Source organism: Chelonia mydas, chromosome 6 (assembly GCF_015237465.2).
Source record: "Chelonia mydas isolate rCheMyd1 chromosome 6, rCheMyd1.pri.v2, whole genome shotgun sequence".
In the NCBI taxonomy this organism is placed as follows: Eukaryota; Metazoa; Chordata; order Testudines; family Cheloniidae; genus Chelonia; species Chelonia mydas.
The window spans coordinates 91,944,899-91,962,054 of NC_051246.2; the positions used below are offsets into that span (position 1 = coordinate 91,944,899).

At 43.8% G+C, this 17,156-nt stretch overlaps 1 protein-coding gene across 1 annotated transcript in view; it reads left to right on the plus strand.

The window, feature by feature from the left end:
* Positions 1 to 17,156, plus strand: part of ESRRB (estrogen related receptor beta) — a 166,886-nt gene that overhangs the window by 96,048 nt on the left and 53,682 nt on the right. The window contains exon 3 of the mRNA XM_007064172.4: positions 15,580 to 15,989. Within this exon, the coding sequence (XP_007064234.2) occupies positions 15,580 to 15,989 (410 nt within the window). The remainder of the gene's footprint in view (positions 1 to 15,579; positions 15,990 to 17,156) is intronic.

Sequence of the window (17,156 nt, forward strand, 5' to 3'; positions counted from 1 at the left end):
CCTTGATATTTTCCGTGCCATAATTTGTGTGGAATGAGATTTCAATCAGTTGTCCAGCTCAGGCTGGTTTTGACTAATCTTTATAATGATGAGAGGCTTAATTATAGATTTCTCCAAGAGCTGTGGGTGGAGTCTAGGCCCAGCAGACTGCCGCTGACTGGTTCAATTCCTCGGGTGGGTGGGGAGGGAAGATAGAGAGGCAATGTCTTGCTCCTGCTCTGGATTGGGGGAGGGGCGGGGTGTAATGGAGGGAGACTAAGAAAGGACAGAAAAAGAAATTGAACAACAAACCAAAGTCAGAGAATCCCCGAACACAGTGAAGTTGAAGAACAGGAGTGCTGGGGTTTCCAGCCTGCCTATGTCTAAATAAATCCAGAGTCCACTTTTCAGCAAATACATAGTTAGAAGGTAATTCTTTAGTCTCTTTTCACCTTTGTTCCTGGTTTTGTGTCCCTGATTTCTCCATCAATTCAGTGCCACTTCATTTTGTGTAGTGTCTTTTCTCTCAGCTTCTTACCCAAACATTTCACGGAGTTAAATAATCCCCCACCTCCCTCTGCTATTGTTCAACATGAAGCATAGGCAAAGTTAAGGGGAGATGCTATCAAGGGAGATCTAAAATGTGATAGAGAATTGGTGATAAGGCAGGGAGGAGCAAGAAGGCTGGTCCAGACTGAAAGAAGTTGCAAAGGAGAAGGCCTTCTCACTGACAGTGCGAAGGTGGTACTGAGGGAAGGAGTGCTAAATGAGCCAAGGGAGCAGTGCAGAATGCTAAAATGAATGGGATCTCGGGGAAGGTGTTGGAGGGTGGCATGTTTGCCTTGCTTTCCACATTTGAGAGCGTGGACGCAGAATGCTGCGCATGCTGGAGTTGAAAGGTTCTATTTTATTCTGTTAGGTTCTTGTATAGCACGTATTACCATAGTGTTTGAAGGACATTGGGAAGGACACTTTAGATACCAAGGTGAAAAGTATCTTGTAAATACCATAGATAAGTAGACTGTAGAGAAGGGGACTCCAAGAGGAGATGAAGGTCTGGCTGAAAATTTCAGCAGGGGCTGAGTTGTGGCCTTGGGCATTATATGAGCAGTATTGTGGAGGTGGTGTGGTTAGATTTGCAGATACAGGAATGATTGCGGAAGGCGCAGTGTAGTAAAAAGCAGGCAGGCTGGAGACATGAAAAACAGGATTTTAGGGAGGAAATTGGGATCTTTTTGGATAAATAATGATTTGCAAGTCAGTCTTGGTCTTCGTTTTGTTGGGATTTCACCAGTAGCTCTCCGTTAAAAGCATTAGCCCACATAATAAAGCAATTTACTTTGGAAGAAATGCTTGCAATGCACCAGAGGGCAAAGCAGCATCGGAAGCTGACCTGCTAATAAGAGAGTGAACTGATAATATGTGTCACAGCTCCAGATTAATTGTCTTAATTCATCTGTATAATTCTTCTTACAGTTTACAAACAAGAGAGTCCTCTTAAAGGTGAAATAATGAGGAGTAGGACTGGGGGGTGAGGTGGGGAGGGGGATAAAGGCTAACAGGAAAACCAGAAAGTCTCCTCACTTCAAGAAGACTCTTATTTTTTAAAAGGCATCCAGACAGCTTGTGGGGCAGCTTTTGTCAGTATGATCAGACCTGGGCTATTGATGTATAGCTGGGATCTAGTTATACAATGGATCAGAGGAATAAAATGTTTCCTGGGTGTTAGACAAGTGATTATTATTTGTGCAAGACTCTGAATTTGAGCATCTATTTCTCCATCCCCCAATTTGCTAGGAAGCGTGGATTTAAGCCTCCCCCTGGCCCCATGCCAGGAATCGATTTCTTTGATCCATTTGCAGGAACTGGGTCTCAGCCAACAGCCCATATCAATAGACCTAATATAACCCAGTTCTCTTGTGGCCACCAGTGAGACTGCCCCCTGGAGACCTGCCTCAAGATAGACTTCTCAGGGTGGGGAGCTGTTGGGTTTACTGGCAAACTCACTTGTTTACAGTTTCAATCCATCTCTTTCAACCTCTGGACTCATTAGCTTTTCCTCCCTACAGGAAAATATAAGGCCAAAAATTTTTTTTAAAAAACCCCACCCAAAAAACCAGATCACTGCACAACAAATCAGAGACAAGGGGGCAAGGTGGTTGCAATGTATTTGTACAAAAGAAACCAGATCCAGATCAATAGCAAAGAGAAAAGCAATAGAAAAATACTCCAGGTTAAACTCAAAAAGTCTGGGCTTTGTTACAATCTGGAACTAAGTCCAGGTTTGGTGGAAGCCATTTAGCACTTGAGGATTTTTACCCCAAATCAGGGCAAATTCAGCAGCCTTCTGCTGTGAGCTGTTCTTTGTGTTTGAGCCCAAAACAGAAATCTGATATTAGTGAGTGTACAAAAAAATCCATGTGAACACAAACCCCTGCAACCTGAAACCGTGGGGATTTGCACTACTCTAGAGAAGAGGCATAGGAGACTCAGGAGAAATAGAAAACCAGACAATCCAAAGGGAGGAGCTGCTGGGGAGCTGAAAGAGCTCTTAGAAAAGCTTCTGTAGTCCAGGCCAAAAACACATAAATTAAATTAAAGTTGAGACTCTCTTGACCTTTAAAGCAACCTAAGCAAAGTGCTTGAGTTTAAAAATCCCCAAGCCCTACATGCTAGAAACTCAAGAACGTCACCGTTAAGATCCAATTTATAATACCATCTCTAACTTTGCCCTAAACCCTGTCCACTTACAGCCCAGAAACTCTTCCCTGCTGCCCTACAAAACTGAAGTTTGCCCTGCTGAGCTCATGAATTCCAACAGGATGCTCTTTAGTTGTAGAACGGGTTAACCCACACCAGCCCTTCCAGCCTACGCCAGCTATAGCAGGATCTCTGCTATATAATTGTAAAGTGTCCAGACCAGATCCTGGTATTTTTGGGATTCAGACCTTGCACTGAAAAGGGCCACCAAGTTTGTCAGGAGGTGGTGCCCATGTGATGATTCTCTGCCTTCTGCCAGTGCAACATGCAGGGTTCATAATGAGTGGTCAGAGGAACCGGGAAGACTTCAGGAGTATCTGCCCTTCAGATGACATTATGTCATTTATTGACAGACCTGAAAGAATGGAGAGCATGTGGCAATTATGAGCTATCCAGAGGTGATAAGCTGTCAAACAGGCCTACACACATGGCAGCTTCCCTCTCACCTCCCTTGCTCCACGACATCATCCCTTTGCATACGCAGCCCAAAAATTTCATTGGCCATTGTTGTAGCCACATCACATTGCAAACTCTTTTCTGATCTGCTGCCAACTCTCTCTGCTTGGTCTTTCTCGAGTATTCTTCATAGACTGATAGATTCCAAGGCCAGAAGGGACCATTACGATAATCTAGTCTAACCTCCTGTGTAACACAGGCCATAAAATTTCCCTAAAATAATTCCCAGAGCAGATCTTTTAGAAAAATCCAATCTTGATTTTAAAATTGCCTATGATGAAGAATCCACCATGACACTTGGTAAGTTGTTCCAGTGGTTAATTACTGTCAGGTTAAAAATGTACACTTATTTCCAGTCTGAATTTGTTTAGCTTCAGCTTCCAGCCATTGGATCATATGATACCTTTCTCGGCTAAATTGAAAAGCCCACTATTAAATATTTGTTTCCCATGTACGTACTTATAGACTATAATCAAGTCACCCCTTATCATTCTCTTTGTTAAACAAAAGAGATTGAGCTCCTTACTATCATTCTCTTGGCTCTTCTCTGAACCCTCTCCAATTTATCAAAATCCTTCTTGAATTGTGATTGCTGCTGGAATATTGTGTCCAGTCCTGGTGTCCACAGCAGTGCCAAATACAGAGGTAAAATAACCTCTCTACTCCTACTCAATATTCATCTGTTTATGCATTCAAGGATTGTATTAGCCCTTCTGGCCACAGTGTTGCACTGAGAGTGACTTTTTCAGAGTCTCAGCTTCCCAGGATAGAGTACCCATCCTGTAAGTAGGGCCTACATACTTTGTTCCTAAATGTATACATTCCCATTTAGCCATGTTAAAATGCATATTGTTTGCTTGCACCCAGCTTACCAAGTGATCCAGATCACTCTGTATTAGTGACCGTTCCTCTTCATAATTTACCACTCCAATTTTCGTGTCTGCAGACTTAATCAGAAGTGATTTTAGGTTCTCCTTCAGGTCATTGATAAAAATGTTAAATAGCATAGGGCCAAGAAGTGATCCCTGTGTGGTCCCACTGGAAACATATCTGCTTGATATGATTCCCCATTTATAATTATGTTTTGAAAACCTGTTAGCCACCTTTTAATCCATTTCATGTGTACCATGTTAATTTTATACCGTTCTGGTCTTTTGATCAAAATGTCATGCTGTACCAAGTCAAACGCCTTACAGAAGTCTATTATGTAATCACTATTACCTTTATCAACCAAACTTGTAATCTCATAAAAAAAAGATATCAAGTTAGTGTGACAGAATCTATTTTCCATAAATCCAAGTGGATTGGCATTAATTATATTCTTGCATCTGGGTTTCTGACTACTTTTTCTCAAGTATAGTTACTACACTTTTCTAAGATGACTCTCATTTTCTTTTTTCTTACTCATGTTAAATCTCTCTAGGTCTGTTTGGATTGTTCCTTTGTCCTCATGAGTATTTTGCAACTCCTCCCAGACTAGCATCATTTGCAAATTTTATAAATGTTTGGGATTATTTTGGTTATAAATCTGTTAGACTCTGTTAACGTAGCTTTAAAAAGCAGCCACAGCACCCTGAACTGAGAATTTCTTTACTTTTTCCAACCTTAATAAAAATTTAATTTACTTCCTACTTGTATGCCTGGACAGACTTTGCTTCTGACTTCAGTGCAGTTTCTGTTTGGTTGGTGGTGTTTATGAGGCTTAAAAGTTCTGCAGCCTTTGCTGGTGGAGCTTAAAACTTCTATGCTGCTGCAAATGTGCTTCTCAGCTCTCACAAGTTGGTATCTGATGTGAGTTGAACAGAATTATAGTGGGGGCCCCACAGACCTTCGCCAGAAAAGCCTGTCACCCCTATGAACTCCCTCCCCCCACATTTGAGGCTTTACAAAAGTGGTAAATTCCACCAGCATAGCCATAGGCACATGGAAGTTAGATGCTTTACTGGTATATTGCTTGCAGAGGTTACAAACTTTATGGCAGAGTTTAGGGATTAAAATAATCAAGATTTCACACAGTTTAGAATCCAGACCCATAGTGGGAACCAGTGGGCCCCTTTTTGACTCTTTGCTCTGCCAGAGTATCCAGAACAGAGAAACCTCTGCAAATAGATAGCAATCCTGACACCCCCACTTCAGAAACACACGAGAGAATGTTCCTTCCACCACTTTTCCCATGCCCAGAAATGTCTGCAATTTCTTATGGGAAATGGTTCAGTGTTTGTCCCTTTTAACCATGATTTAAATCTTGGTCATGGAAATCTCGATCACTTTCGGTCAGTTTATACATGACTTGGGCACAAGACCCTCCTGAGAGACCTGGCCTGTAGGTCAGAACTTCCAATAACCACGTCCTGCTCCCTTACAGGAAGTTGGAGTCTAGTATTAGGCTTGGGTGATGAGATGCCACTGCCTCCTCCCTGTTCATTTGTCCATGTGGTGAAGACTCAGCCACTGAAGAAGTTAAGCAGAATTATTTCCTGTAGCCTCCAACCCCCCGCCTTCTTGGTATTGTTGGCAGGAGGCGGAGAGTTGGGGCCAGATTTTTGGTCCTGCTCCCACCACTGTGTGCTGCTCAGATAGCAGAGAGTAGCTGGATTCTGGCCAAAAGTAGCCAACAGAAAATCCCTCTGGTGGATGGGAGCTCCCCTCTAACATGAAGCCAGCTATTGTTCCAGCTATTTCACACTGGCATAGAGTTTGTGCCGGGGGGTAGGGATGTGTCTTTGTTCCACTGATCCTCCACTGTCCTAAGTAAGAGAGTGTTACTGGAGATTAGAAAATGTTGGCCTTTTGCAGGAAGAAGTCTGGTATTCCACAGCTATGTGTGTGGGGATGGGGACGAGGGTAGGGGAAAAGGGTGACTTCTTACAGACATCACCATGAATAACGTGCCAAAAATCGGTATGGGTGCTTTAACTGCACAAATCCTGAGTTTTTGCCATTTATGTATTATCTCTGAATTTGAAAATTCTGTTAAAAGGTGTGTTAAAGGGCAGTGTTCACTACCTTAATGTTATAGTGAGAATACTTTGCCTTCTCTAGCACTGTCTATCTAGCAGCCTTTCCAGCTCCTAACATTGCTCTTAAGAGTGTGTTGAGCCATTAGCAATCCAGCCATTTCAGGGAAGAGGGGGAGGATGAAAGGCAGGAGAAAAGCTAGTAGAGAACTGGGAGAACTCCTAACTCCCATTAACCTAACATCACTGCCTAGGAAGATAATGCAACCAATATTAATAGATGGAATCTGTAAGCTTCCAGAGCCCAGTTCTGCCCTCATCTAAATCTGTACAGCTCCATCCAAAGTCAATGGGATTTGTGCATGCGTGTCTAAAGGCAGGATTGGGTGTGTAGAGGCTAACAGCATCATGAGCAATAAACAACAACGGGTTTATGAAACAAGTTCAACAGACAATAGCCGTTCTTGATACAATTAGATAATTAGTGGGCAAAGGCAATACTGTGGATAGACTGTCGGACTTTACTCAGGCATTTGACATAGAGCCATGCAAGATCTTATTAGGGAAATTAGATCCAATTGGTTTGGATGCAAATCCTGTGAAATGGATCGCAGACTGGCTGACAGACTGTAAAGGGAGGGGTGAGAGAAGTTCTTTATCATGCTTGGGATGAAATGTTCAAAAGGTCCTGGAAGAGTATGTGAAAGGCACAAGTTATTATATTCACAGACAGTCCCCAAGCTGGAAGGTCCTGGAAACAAGTACCTAGCAAGTGAGGAAGCTGTGCTAGAGGGGTTTGGTAAAATGGATAGAAATTAGAAACGTGAGGCTGAAAATGGCAGAATCCCCTGTGCTAATGGAAGCAAGGTGGCTAAAGCTGTTATGTTCAGAAAGACCAGGGTGGGTTAGTGCAGAGGTTCTCAACCTTTTTCTTTCTGAGGTCCCCCCAACATACTATAAAAACTCTACGTCCCACCTGTGCCACAATAATTGGTGTTCTGCATATAAAAGCCAGGGCCGGTGTTAGGGGGTGGCAAGCAGGGTAATTACCTGAGGCCCCATGCCACAGGGGCCCCCACGAACTATATTGCTCAGGCTTCAGCTTCAGCCCCGGGTGGCGGGGCTCAGGGACCTGGGCTTCAGCCCTATAAGGTAGGGCTTCAGCTTTTTGACCTGGGCCCCAGCGATTCTAATGCTGGCCCTGCTTGGCGGACCCCCTGAAACCTGCTCAAGGCCCCCTAGGCGGCCCTGGACCCCTGGTTGAGAACTACTGGGTTAGTGGTACCAAGTGATAGCAGCTTATAATGTGATCCAACGGCTAGAAAAGCCAACGCTGTAGTGCACGGCCAGGAAAGAGACTCTCCACAGAGCCCTGGCATGATTGCACTTGAAGTTCTGCATGCAGGTCTGGACACCTCACTACAGGAAAGACTGGCAAATTGGAGAGAATCCAGAGAAGGGCAACAAAGATGCTAACAGGATTAGAGGGAATGACCTATGATTAGGAAAGGTGAAAAGAACGAAACGCTTAGAACCTCTAAGCTTGTTACATGGGCACAGAAATAGTAACGGAGCGTCCTGTGCCAGCTCGGAGGAGAATTGGATCAAGTCTCTCTCCTTTTATAGTCCCAATAAGAGCAGGAGTACTTGTGGCACCTTAGAGAGTAACAAATTTATTTGAGCATAAGCTTTCGTGGGCTACAGCTCACTTCATCAGATGCATAGAATGGAACATATAGTAAGAAGATATATATACATACAGATTTCAGAGTAACAGCCGTGTTAGTCTGTATTCGCAAAAAGAAAAGGAGTACTTGTGGCACCTTAGAGACTAACCAATTTATTTGAGCATAAGCTTTCGTGAGCTACAGCTCACTTCATCGGATGCATACTGTGGAAAGCACAGAAGATCTTTTTATACACACAAACCAACATACAGAGAACATGAAAAGGTGGAAGTTGCCATACCAACTCTAAGAGGCTAATTAATTAAGATGAGCTATTATCAGCAGGAGAAAAAAACTTTTGTAGTGATAATCAAGATGGCCCATTTCAGACAGTTGACAAGAAGGTGTGAGGATGCTTAACATGGGGAAATAGATTCAATTTGTGTAATGACCCAGCCATTCCCAGTCTCTATTCAAGCCCAAGTTCATGGTATCTAGTTTGCAAGTTAATTCCAGTTCAGCAGGTTCTCACTGGAGTCTGTTTTTGAAGCTTTTCTGTTGCAAAATTGCCACCTTTATGTCTGTTACTGAGTGACCAGAGAGGTTGAAGTGTTCTGCTACTGGTTTTTGAATGTTATGATTCCTGATGTCAGATTTGTGTCCATTTATTCTTTTACTTAGAGACTGTCCGTTTTGGCCAATGTTCATGGCAAAGGGGCTTTGCTGGCACATGATGGCATATATCACATTGGTAGATGTGCAGGTGAATGAGCCCCTGATGGCATGGCTGATGTGATTAGGTCCTACGATGGTGTCACTTGAATGGATATGTGGACAGAGTCGGCATCAAGCTTTGTTGCAAGAGTAGGTTCCTGGGTTAGTGTTTTTGTTGTGTGGTGTGTGGTTGCTGGTGAGTATTTGCTTCAGGTTCGGGGGCTGTCTGTAAGCAAGGACTGGTCTGTCTCCCAAGATCTGTGCGAGTGAGGGATCATCTTTCAGGATAGGTTGTAGATCTTTGATGATGCGCTGGAGAGGTTTTAGTTGGGGGCTGAAGGTGACAGCTAGAGGTGTTCTGTTATTTTCTCTGTTGGGCCTGTCCTGTAATAGGTGACTTCTGGGTACTCTTCTGGCTCTGTTAATCTGTTTTTTCACTTCAGCAGGTGGGTATTGTAGTTGTAAGAATGCTTGATAGAGATCTTGTAGGTGTTTGTCTCTGTCTGAGGGGTTGGAGCAAATGCGGTTGTATCGCAGAGCTTGGCTGTAGACGATGGATCATGTGGTATGGTCAGGGTGAAAGCTGGAGGCATGTAGGTAGGAATAGCGGTCAGTAGGTTTCCAGTATAGGGTGGTGTTTATGTGACCATCGTTTATTAGCACTGTAGTGTCCAGGAAGTGGATCTCTTGTGTGGACTGGACCAGGCTGAGGTTGATGGTGGGATGGAAATTGTTGAAATCATGGTGGAATTTCTCAAGGGCTTCTTTTCCATGGGTCCAGAAAAGCTTCAAAAACAGACTCCAACGAGAAACTGCTGAACTGGAATTAATTTGCAAACTAGATACCATGAACTTGGGCTTGAATAGAGACTGGGAATGGCTGGGTCATTACACAAATTGAATCTATTTTCCCATGTTAAGTATCCTCACACCTTCTTGTCAACTGTCTGAAATGGGCCATCTTGATTATCACTATAAAAGTTTTTTTTTCTCCTGCTGATAATAGCTCATCTTAATTAATTAGCCTCTTAGAGTTGGTATGGCAACTTCCACCTTTTCATGTTCTCTGTATGTATATATATCTTCTTACTATATGTTCCATTCTATGCATCTGATGAAGTGAGCTATAGCCCACAAAAGCTTATGCTCAAATAAATTTGTTAGTCTCTAAGGTGCCACAAGTCCTCCTTTTCTTTTTGCGAATACAGACTAACACGGCTGCTACTCTGAAACCTATTCCCAGTAAGGTAACCAGACTCAAGCAAATAGCTGCTGTTCACTTTGTGAACTTGCAGGACAGGTGGAACTATTTTGCAGTTATTTCTGCTGTTCAGAATGCCTCATTTTGTGCATTTTGCTGCCATCAAATTGAGTCATCTTAAAAATAACAAACATTCCTGGTCCAAAGGGGGGATTTTTTTGTTAGGAGTGTTCATGGAACCTATGGAAGGTCAGAATTTGTCAGGCTTTGCTCAGCACATGGAGCTTTTTGGGAGACCCAGAACAGTGCTAACCCTGGGCTGTGATGGGATGCACAAATTGTGTCATAGACCAGAAAGTAAAAATACAGGCTCAGTAATTAACAAAGATGTCCTGATTGCCAGTTCTGTTCCTCAGTGGGACATGCAGCCATTTGCTCCAGGTCACTGATGCAAATCTGGCCTAGTTTAGTAGTCACTAGTCATTACTTATTACCATCTATTGGCTAGTCGGTGTCCCACGTGAAATGGCTTGGGGAGGACTCAGTCTAGATCCTAGAGGACTGGTGTCAATATCTCGAAAACCACCATCACAGGTGGCACTATCCAGCCCCTGTGTGTTGGTCTCAGCACTGAGTCAGAGGACTGAACTGGGCCAAGGAGACTGAGCTCCCTTCACATTCCTCCAGCACAAGAAGGCAGCACATTGATGGGTCAGCATGTAGGGAAGCCCACCCTGCCTCTATTCGTGGCCTTCCTATGCTGGAGATAAACAGAGGCCTTCAGTCTCCAGGTTTGTCAGTCCTTTAAATAAACGTTTGACTATCAGGGATTATGATTTTGAGAAGTGGCTGCAAACTAGAGTCATCTCTGGGCTGGGTTACGATTGGCCCAGACAGGGGCATGAAACCTATATGAAACCTCACTTAAAAGCTATTTTTAATAAACGAAGACTCAGTATGGGAATAAAGTAGAAGATGCTTCTAAATGTTCCTGAATCTCAGCCAGAGAGAGTGTATCTGGATTTTCTTGAACTATTATGGGGGAATTCTCACTAGTACTGTTCTCCTAACAGTCACAACTCTATTCCTTCTAATAGGGGTTTGCTTTATATTTTTGAAAGCTACCATTAGACTATGTGTTGCAGCAGACTGAGTATGTTTCCTGTGATTCGTGTGGAATGTGCTCTTCCCAGGATGTGGGTAGCTACCAGCTGAGACACAATATCAGAGTATTCTACGTCTGTTTTGTTAGCCCTTGATGCTGTCTGTCTTCCATCAGGGGTGTTTGGTGCCTGACTATGGGGTATGCTAGCCTGGTTGTATTTCATTTCTGTGTTTGGCTTATATTTTCCCAGACCCTTAATTTATCAGCTTTCAGTATCCTTTTCCCAATTCATTGAAGGGTCTAATTTGTATTCCTGGGGGAATTCTGCATGACTGTGCGTGCACAGAATTCATGGCCCCCGCAGATTTCTTTGCTTCCCCACAGAAAAATGACTTCTGACGGGGAAGCAAAGGGAAGCCGCAAAAGCGGTCATGCGCCCCTCCTTGCAGTGCAGACAGGTCAGTTTGGGTGCCTGGAGCAGCCAGTAGAGAGATAAATCACCAGCAGGACAGGAGGGCTGGGCAGTCATGCATTTGAGAGAGAGAAACACTCTGTACCTCTCGCTCACTATTGTGGCATACTCATCATGGAGGGGCAGGGCTTTGGGGTGTTTCTGGGGAAGTAGGCATGTCCCCTCAGGCAGAGCAGAGTGTAGCAGCTTGCCTGCTTAGTGAATTGTTCCCATTGTTCTTAGTGAATTCCTCCAGGAGTATAAAACTGGTGTAAAAAGTTTAAGGCTCCTTTACATTGCCAGAGTGGTCTAAAGGAGCCTTATTGTAAAGGACAGGGTGGCCTCATAATGCTTATGGTGCTTTAGTGATTAGAACTGGTCTAAATTTTTGGACCGAAAAAATTTCCTATCAAAATGTGCTCCATGAACTGTTTGCTACTGACCTTTCTGGGGATGGTCAGTAGTCAATATAAATTGTGAGTTTGAGTCCCCAGCCCTCCCTTGTTCTTCAGTTGCCTATGATGTAACACTGAGCATATGGCTGCATATATTTGTTGACTAATAATTAGAAGTAAAGGGTCAATACTAGCTACATTACTATTAGAGGGGATTTGTGGGATTTCCTCCAATGCTCCCCTCTCCCATTCTTCATCCATTGGATTGTAGTTTACATAAATTACCAAAATAATTGAAACCAGAGTGATTATATGGTGTTAATTTAATAAATAAAATATGCAGAATTTTGCAGACTTTTAAAATATTGTGCACAGAATTTTATTTTTTGGTGCAGAATTCCCCCAGCAGTAAATTTGCCTTCCTTTGTCTCCCCTTCCCCTTAAGCATGTGAATTACAGTCTTCTTAAAAGAAGAGGCTGGGATTCTAATTCACCTGTTTGAATTTGGGAATGTGGCTCACATCCCAGTCTGATCTTTTTCATTATCCCCCAACATAGTGTGGGGGCCTTGCCTATATGCACAGCATCAGTCCCTCCATCCAGTGTTATGACACAGCCTGTTCTCACCTGTGAGCTCCTTTGTGCAATAAGAGGCAACCAACATTGTTTTTTGGTGTCTCTGCCTTCCATTGTGACCCTCACCTGATGATATTGTGCCAGCTGCTCTTCAGATCAGAGCTGCATCTGGACTCCTTTGACAGTGGTGGTCAGATAGAGTGAAGCCGGCAGCTTTCAGCAGTGTGACCACAGCTTTCATCTTTAATACAGAGATGTGGCCATGGAGGATAGAGGTGGGTCTCACCATGCAAAGCTGTATTTTGACCAAAACAGACAGGTAGCTTTGCATGCTGAGATCTGTGGTTGCTGTAGCTGTCCTCTCTACTTAAGATGAATGCAGCTGCAGTCAGCTACATTTCTGCAAACTTTTGGTGGATCTTAGTCCATTGTAGCCCTCTGCTGGGCGAGGCTTGGGTTGCCCTTAACTCTTCAGATCTTGTCTCTGAGTGGGACTAACAGCTGGGCTCCTCTTTAGTAACCCTGGCGCAGAGGAGCCCATCAGGCCAGGGATGGGAGATGCCTGCCCACACTCTTGAGGTCAGAAGTCTCAATAGGTAACAGAGTTGTTGGCAGATCTAGATCGAACATATTGGGCTAAACAGAGAGTAGAGGAGGGAAAATTAGGAGAGACTTGGTTACAATGAGGTTATGAAGATACAGGATCCTAAAGCTGCTGCATCTCCAGTGTGTAGCTGCATGTACACAAATACACAGGCATGAAGCACATACACATTGGAATAAGTACTCACCTACTCATGCATACTCTAATTTTGGTACATGAGAGAAGCTCTGTCATGTTGTCTCTTCTGGGTTTGACCTTCTGATGGCTGGATGGTGGTACATTTAACAGGTACCTTGGCTGAAATTAAAACAGAATGATAAAATACCTAGATGATTAGGGTATGGCAACCATGAAGGAAAATTATGTGTCACCGATCAGTTAGAATTCTTTGGGCATGTCAACAAATTAGTGCACACAGGACAACCAATTGCTATCATTTATTTGGATTTAAAAAAAGCTTTTGACAAATTCCTTCACAAGAGGGGAAACTCAGTAGTTCTGGGGTGAGAAGTTAAGTACTAGTATGGATTAAAAAGTGTCTAAGAGGCAGAAAACAAAGGGTAGGAATAACTGATTAATTTTCAGCATGGCAAAGGAAGGTTAACAGTGGGGTGCCTCAAGGTTCATATATGGGTTGTTTAACGGGGAGAGCAGTGACTTGGCAAAATTTGCAGATGACACAAAGTTAGTTATTTAGGTTATTCAAGACCAGAGAAGACTGTGATGAACTCCAGAGGGTCCTAACAAAGCTGGGTAAATGGGTAGCACAATAGCATATGAAATTAATCGTTGACAAATGTAGGATGATGTACGTTAGAAGGAATCATTCAATTTTTCATACACGTTGATGGATGTAGGCATAGATCTTGCTGGGCATGAGTAAACTTGCACATAGCTTGATTTGAGTGCAAGGTTAAATTGTAAACAAGGGTGTGACAGGCTGTGTGCTGGAGATGGCATTTTCGGGCTATTTGAGATAAGTGGGAACACCCTGAACTGATAGGCTTGAAAGGTAAATAAGGTGAAGGACATAAAGCAATTTCTCCTTATGTGATCTGTGTAATGGCCAAACCAATCAGGTCAAGAAATATGGACGTTAGTAGTTAGGAAAAATGTATATAAACTGTGTAGTGTGTGACATGATTTGGAATTGTAGTATCACTCTGTTTCTAAACCCCTGTGTCTGGCCCTGGCCTGCGTGGGCATAGGGTACAAGCCTAAGTGATGAGGGGACTTGAACTGAGTTTTTGGATCCCAGAGAACTGGATGAAGTGTTCTCCCAGAACTGGACGAGGTGTTCTGGATAAGCTGAGTAGAAAGGGTCTCGGATGGAATCCCAGCAATGAGTTCTAAATTAACTGTAATAACTCAGAAAAAAGACTTAAGCATCATTGTGGACAACTCAGTGAAAGTCTCTGCTCAGTATGTAACAATGGTTTAAAAAAAACCAAACAATGGTAGAAGGTATAATAAATGGGATGAAAAATAACACTGAAAATATATAATGTCCTTATATGAATTGGAGATTCATCCTGATCTAGAACACTGGGCTACACCTGCGGCTGGAGAATTGATTTCAATGTAGTTATGCTGATTTACATCAGCTGAGGATTGGGATCATTGAATTCAGTTCTGGTCACCCTCTCTAAAAACAAATATAGCAGAAATGGAGGAGGTTCAGAGATGGCTCATGAGACCAATGAAAGGCCTGGAAAGACTTCTGTATGAAGAAAGATTGAAAAGATAGTGGGGAAATGAATTAGTGGGGAAAATGACAAAGGTACACCAAGTAATGAATGACATAGAGAAGGTAGACTGGGCACTCCTCTTCACCCTCTCACAACACAAGTATAAAGGGTCTTTTAGTGAAATTGAAAGGCAGCAAATTTAATACTGATACAAGGAAATAATTTTTCACAAAGTGCACAATTAACTCATGGAACTCACTGCCACAAGACATCATTGAGGCTGACAGTTTAGTGGGATTCAAGAAAAGATCAAACATATGTATGGCTAATTAAAATATTCATAGTTACTATAGATGAGGTTTTGTTTGTTTGTTTGTTTGTTTGTTTGTTTCTAAAAAACCCTCAACAGTTGGGAGGCTTTTACAAACTGTTATCTGTCAGCTTCTGAAGCCTCTCTTCTAGAGGATTCCCAAATGTTTAAGAAAAAAAGAAAAGGTGAAAAAGAAAACAGTGGGCATAATAACCCACTTTACTGCAAGGGAATTTACAAACGGAAGGTGTCCTCTCTTGTTCATGTCCTACTATGGAATCTGCTAGTAAACTCTGTTTGCCTGGAGCAGTGTCTGGGAATCCCAGATTGAGGGATCCGGCACCTCGTCTGACACCACTACAGACCTGCTCAGCTCATGATCTTCACCTGTCCTCCATGGTAGTGAACTCCTGCTCTGGATAGATTATGACCAGCTGGCATTGCTAACAACATAGCCGCTTCAACAGATTGTTCACTGAAATTTGGGACTGTCTCAAAAGGTGACCTACAAAAAATATCATGGTGCTTACTTACCCATTGCTCAGGTCAGTGGAGAGTAGGGAGGCAGCTCTGAACAAATTGGACTGATGTCCATTAGGAAGTCAAAGGGAGTGGGTTGAACTAGACCAAAGGTGGGAATGGGATGGACTTTGTGGTGACTGCACCCTGCCTGATATTTCTGTGGACTGATAAGTTTCTGTGCTCTCTTCCTACAGGCTGCTTGGCAGAATGTCCACAGAGGAGCGGCATCTCAGCTCTAGCTGCGGATCCTTCATTAAGACTGAGCCGTCCAGCCCATCTTCTGGCATTGATGCCATCAGCCATCATAGTCCCAGCGGCTCCTCTGATGCTAGTGGTGGCTACGGCATCACCATGGGTGGCCACCCAAATGGCCTGGACTCCCCACCCATGTTCAATGGTGCGGGGATTGGGGGTGGGTCCTGCCGTAAGCGCTATGACGACTGTGCCAGCGCCATCATGGAGGACTCGCCCACCAAGTGCGAGTACATGCTCAATGCCATCCCCAAGAGGCTGTGCCTGGTGTGCGGGGACATTGCGTCTGGCTACCACTATGGCGTGGCCTCCTGCGAGGCATGCAAAGCCTTCTTCAAAAGAACAATTCAAGGTACAGTGTGGTGGGAGAGGGAGCTCACACATTCACTCCATGGGGGGCTGGGTTCCTGTGGTTGAAGAAGCTCTTGTACTCCTGTGGCACTTTAAAGGAGAGAAGGAAAACCAACAAAAATACACATAATCTATCCTCTGCTCCCCAGCACAGCTCTGCCAAGCCTCCTCCACCTCTCCCCCACCCCTGGATGTGACCCAAAGCCTTTATACTCGGTGACTCTGGGAAGCTTTGCTAGGTTCCCAGCTTTCAACATCATCATCACACGTGGCAAAGCTGTTTTCAAAATGTTGCTGCAGAAAATGTAATTCCAGGGAGTTCTCCAGTTTTGCAGTGAAGAGACAGCACCCCTCCCCATTCCTGGAGTCACCCACTGATTTGTAGCTGGCAGGGGGGTTAGGGTTTACTCTGGGAGGGTATTCGTTTGGCACAGGCTCATCTGGAGAGCAGAATCCCTGCCTGCTGAGGGCATCAGGATAGGGTTGAGGCCTTGTTAGTAATGTTATGCACCTTGTGGGGAAAACAACAGTGCTCCAGGAAAAGAGGTTTTCACACAAACCTGTCAATCCTGTTTGCATCCGTTAAGTTCTGAAGCACTATAGGCCTCATGGAGATGCTGTATAGTGCACGCAGATACGGAGACACGCTGATACCCCTCCCTTCTCAGCAGCACAGCCCATGGTTGTAAAGATTTAGATGAAGATTTTCAGATGCCGGGGGGGGGGCACCCAATTTCTGTTTAGTCTCAGTCAGAGTTGCAAATTCCGTAATGTTCCTCACACATTCTTGTCAACTGCTGGAAATGGCCCACCTTGATTATCACTACAAAAGGTTCCCCCTCCCCCCCCAGCTCTCCTGCTGGTAATAGCTCACCTTACCTGATCACTCTTGTTACAGTGTGTATGGTAACACCCATTGTTTCATGTTCTCTATGTATATAAATCTCCCCACTGTATTTTCCACTGCATGCATCCGATGAAGTGAGCTGTAGCTCACGAAAGCTTATGCTCAAATAAATTGGTTAGTCTCTAAGGTGCCACAAGTACTCCTTTTCTTTTTGCGGATACAGACTAACACGGCTGCTACTCTGAAACCTGTCATTAAGTGGTTTTGAAAATTTCAGCCTTGGCGTTTCAGTGTAAACAGCAGCGCATGCACCACAATCCC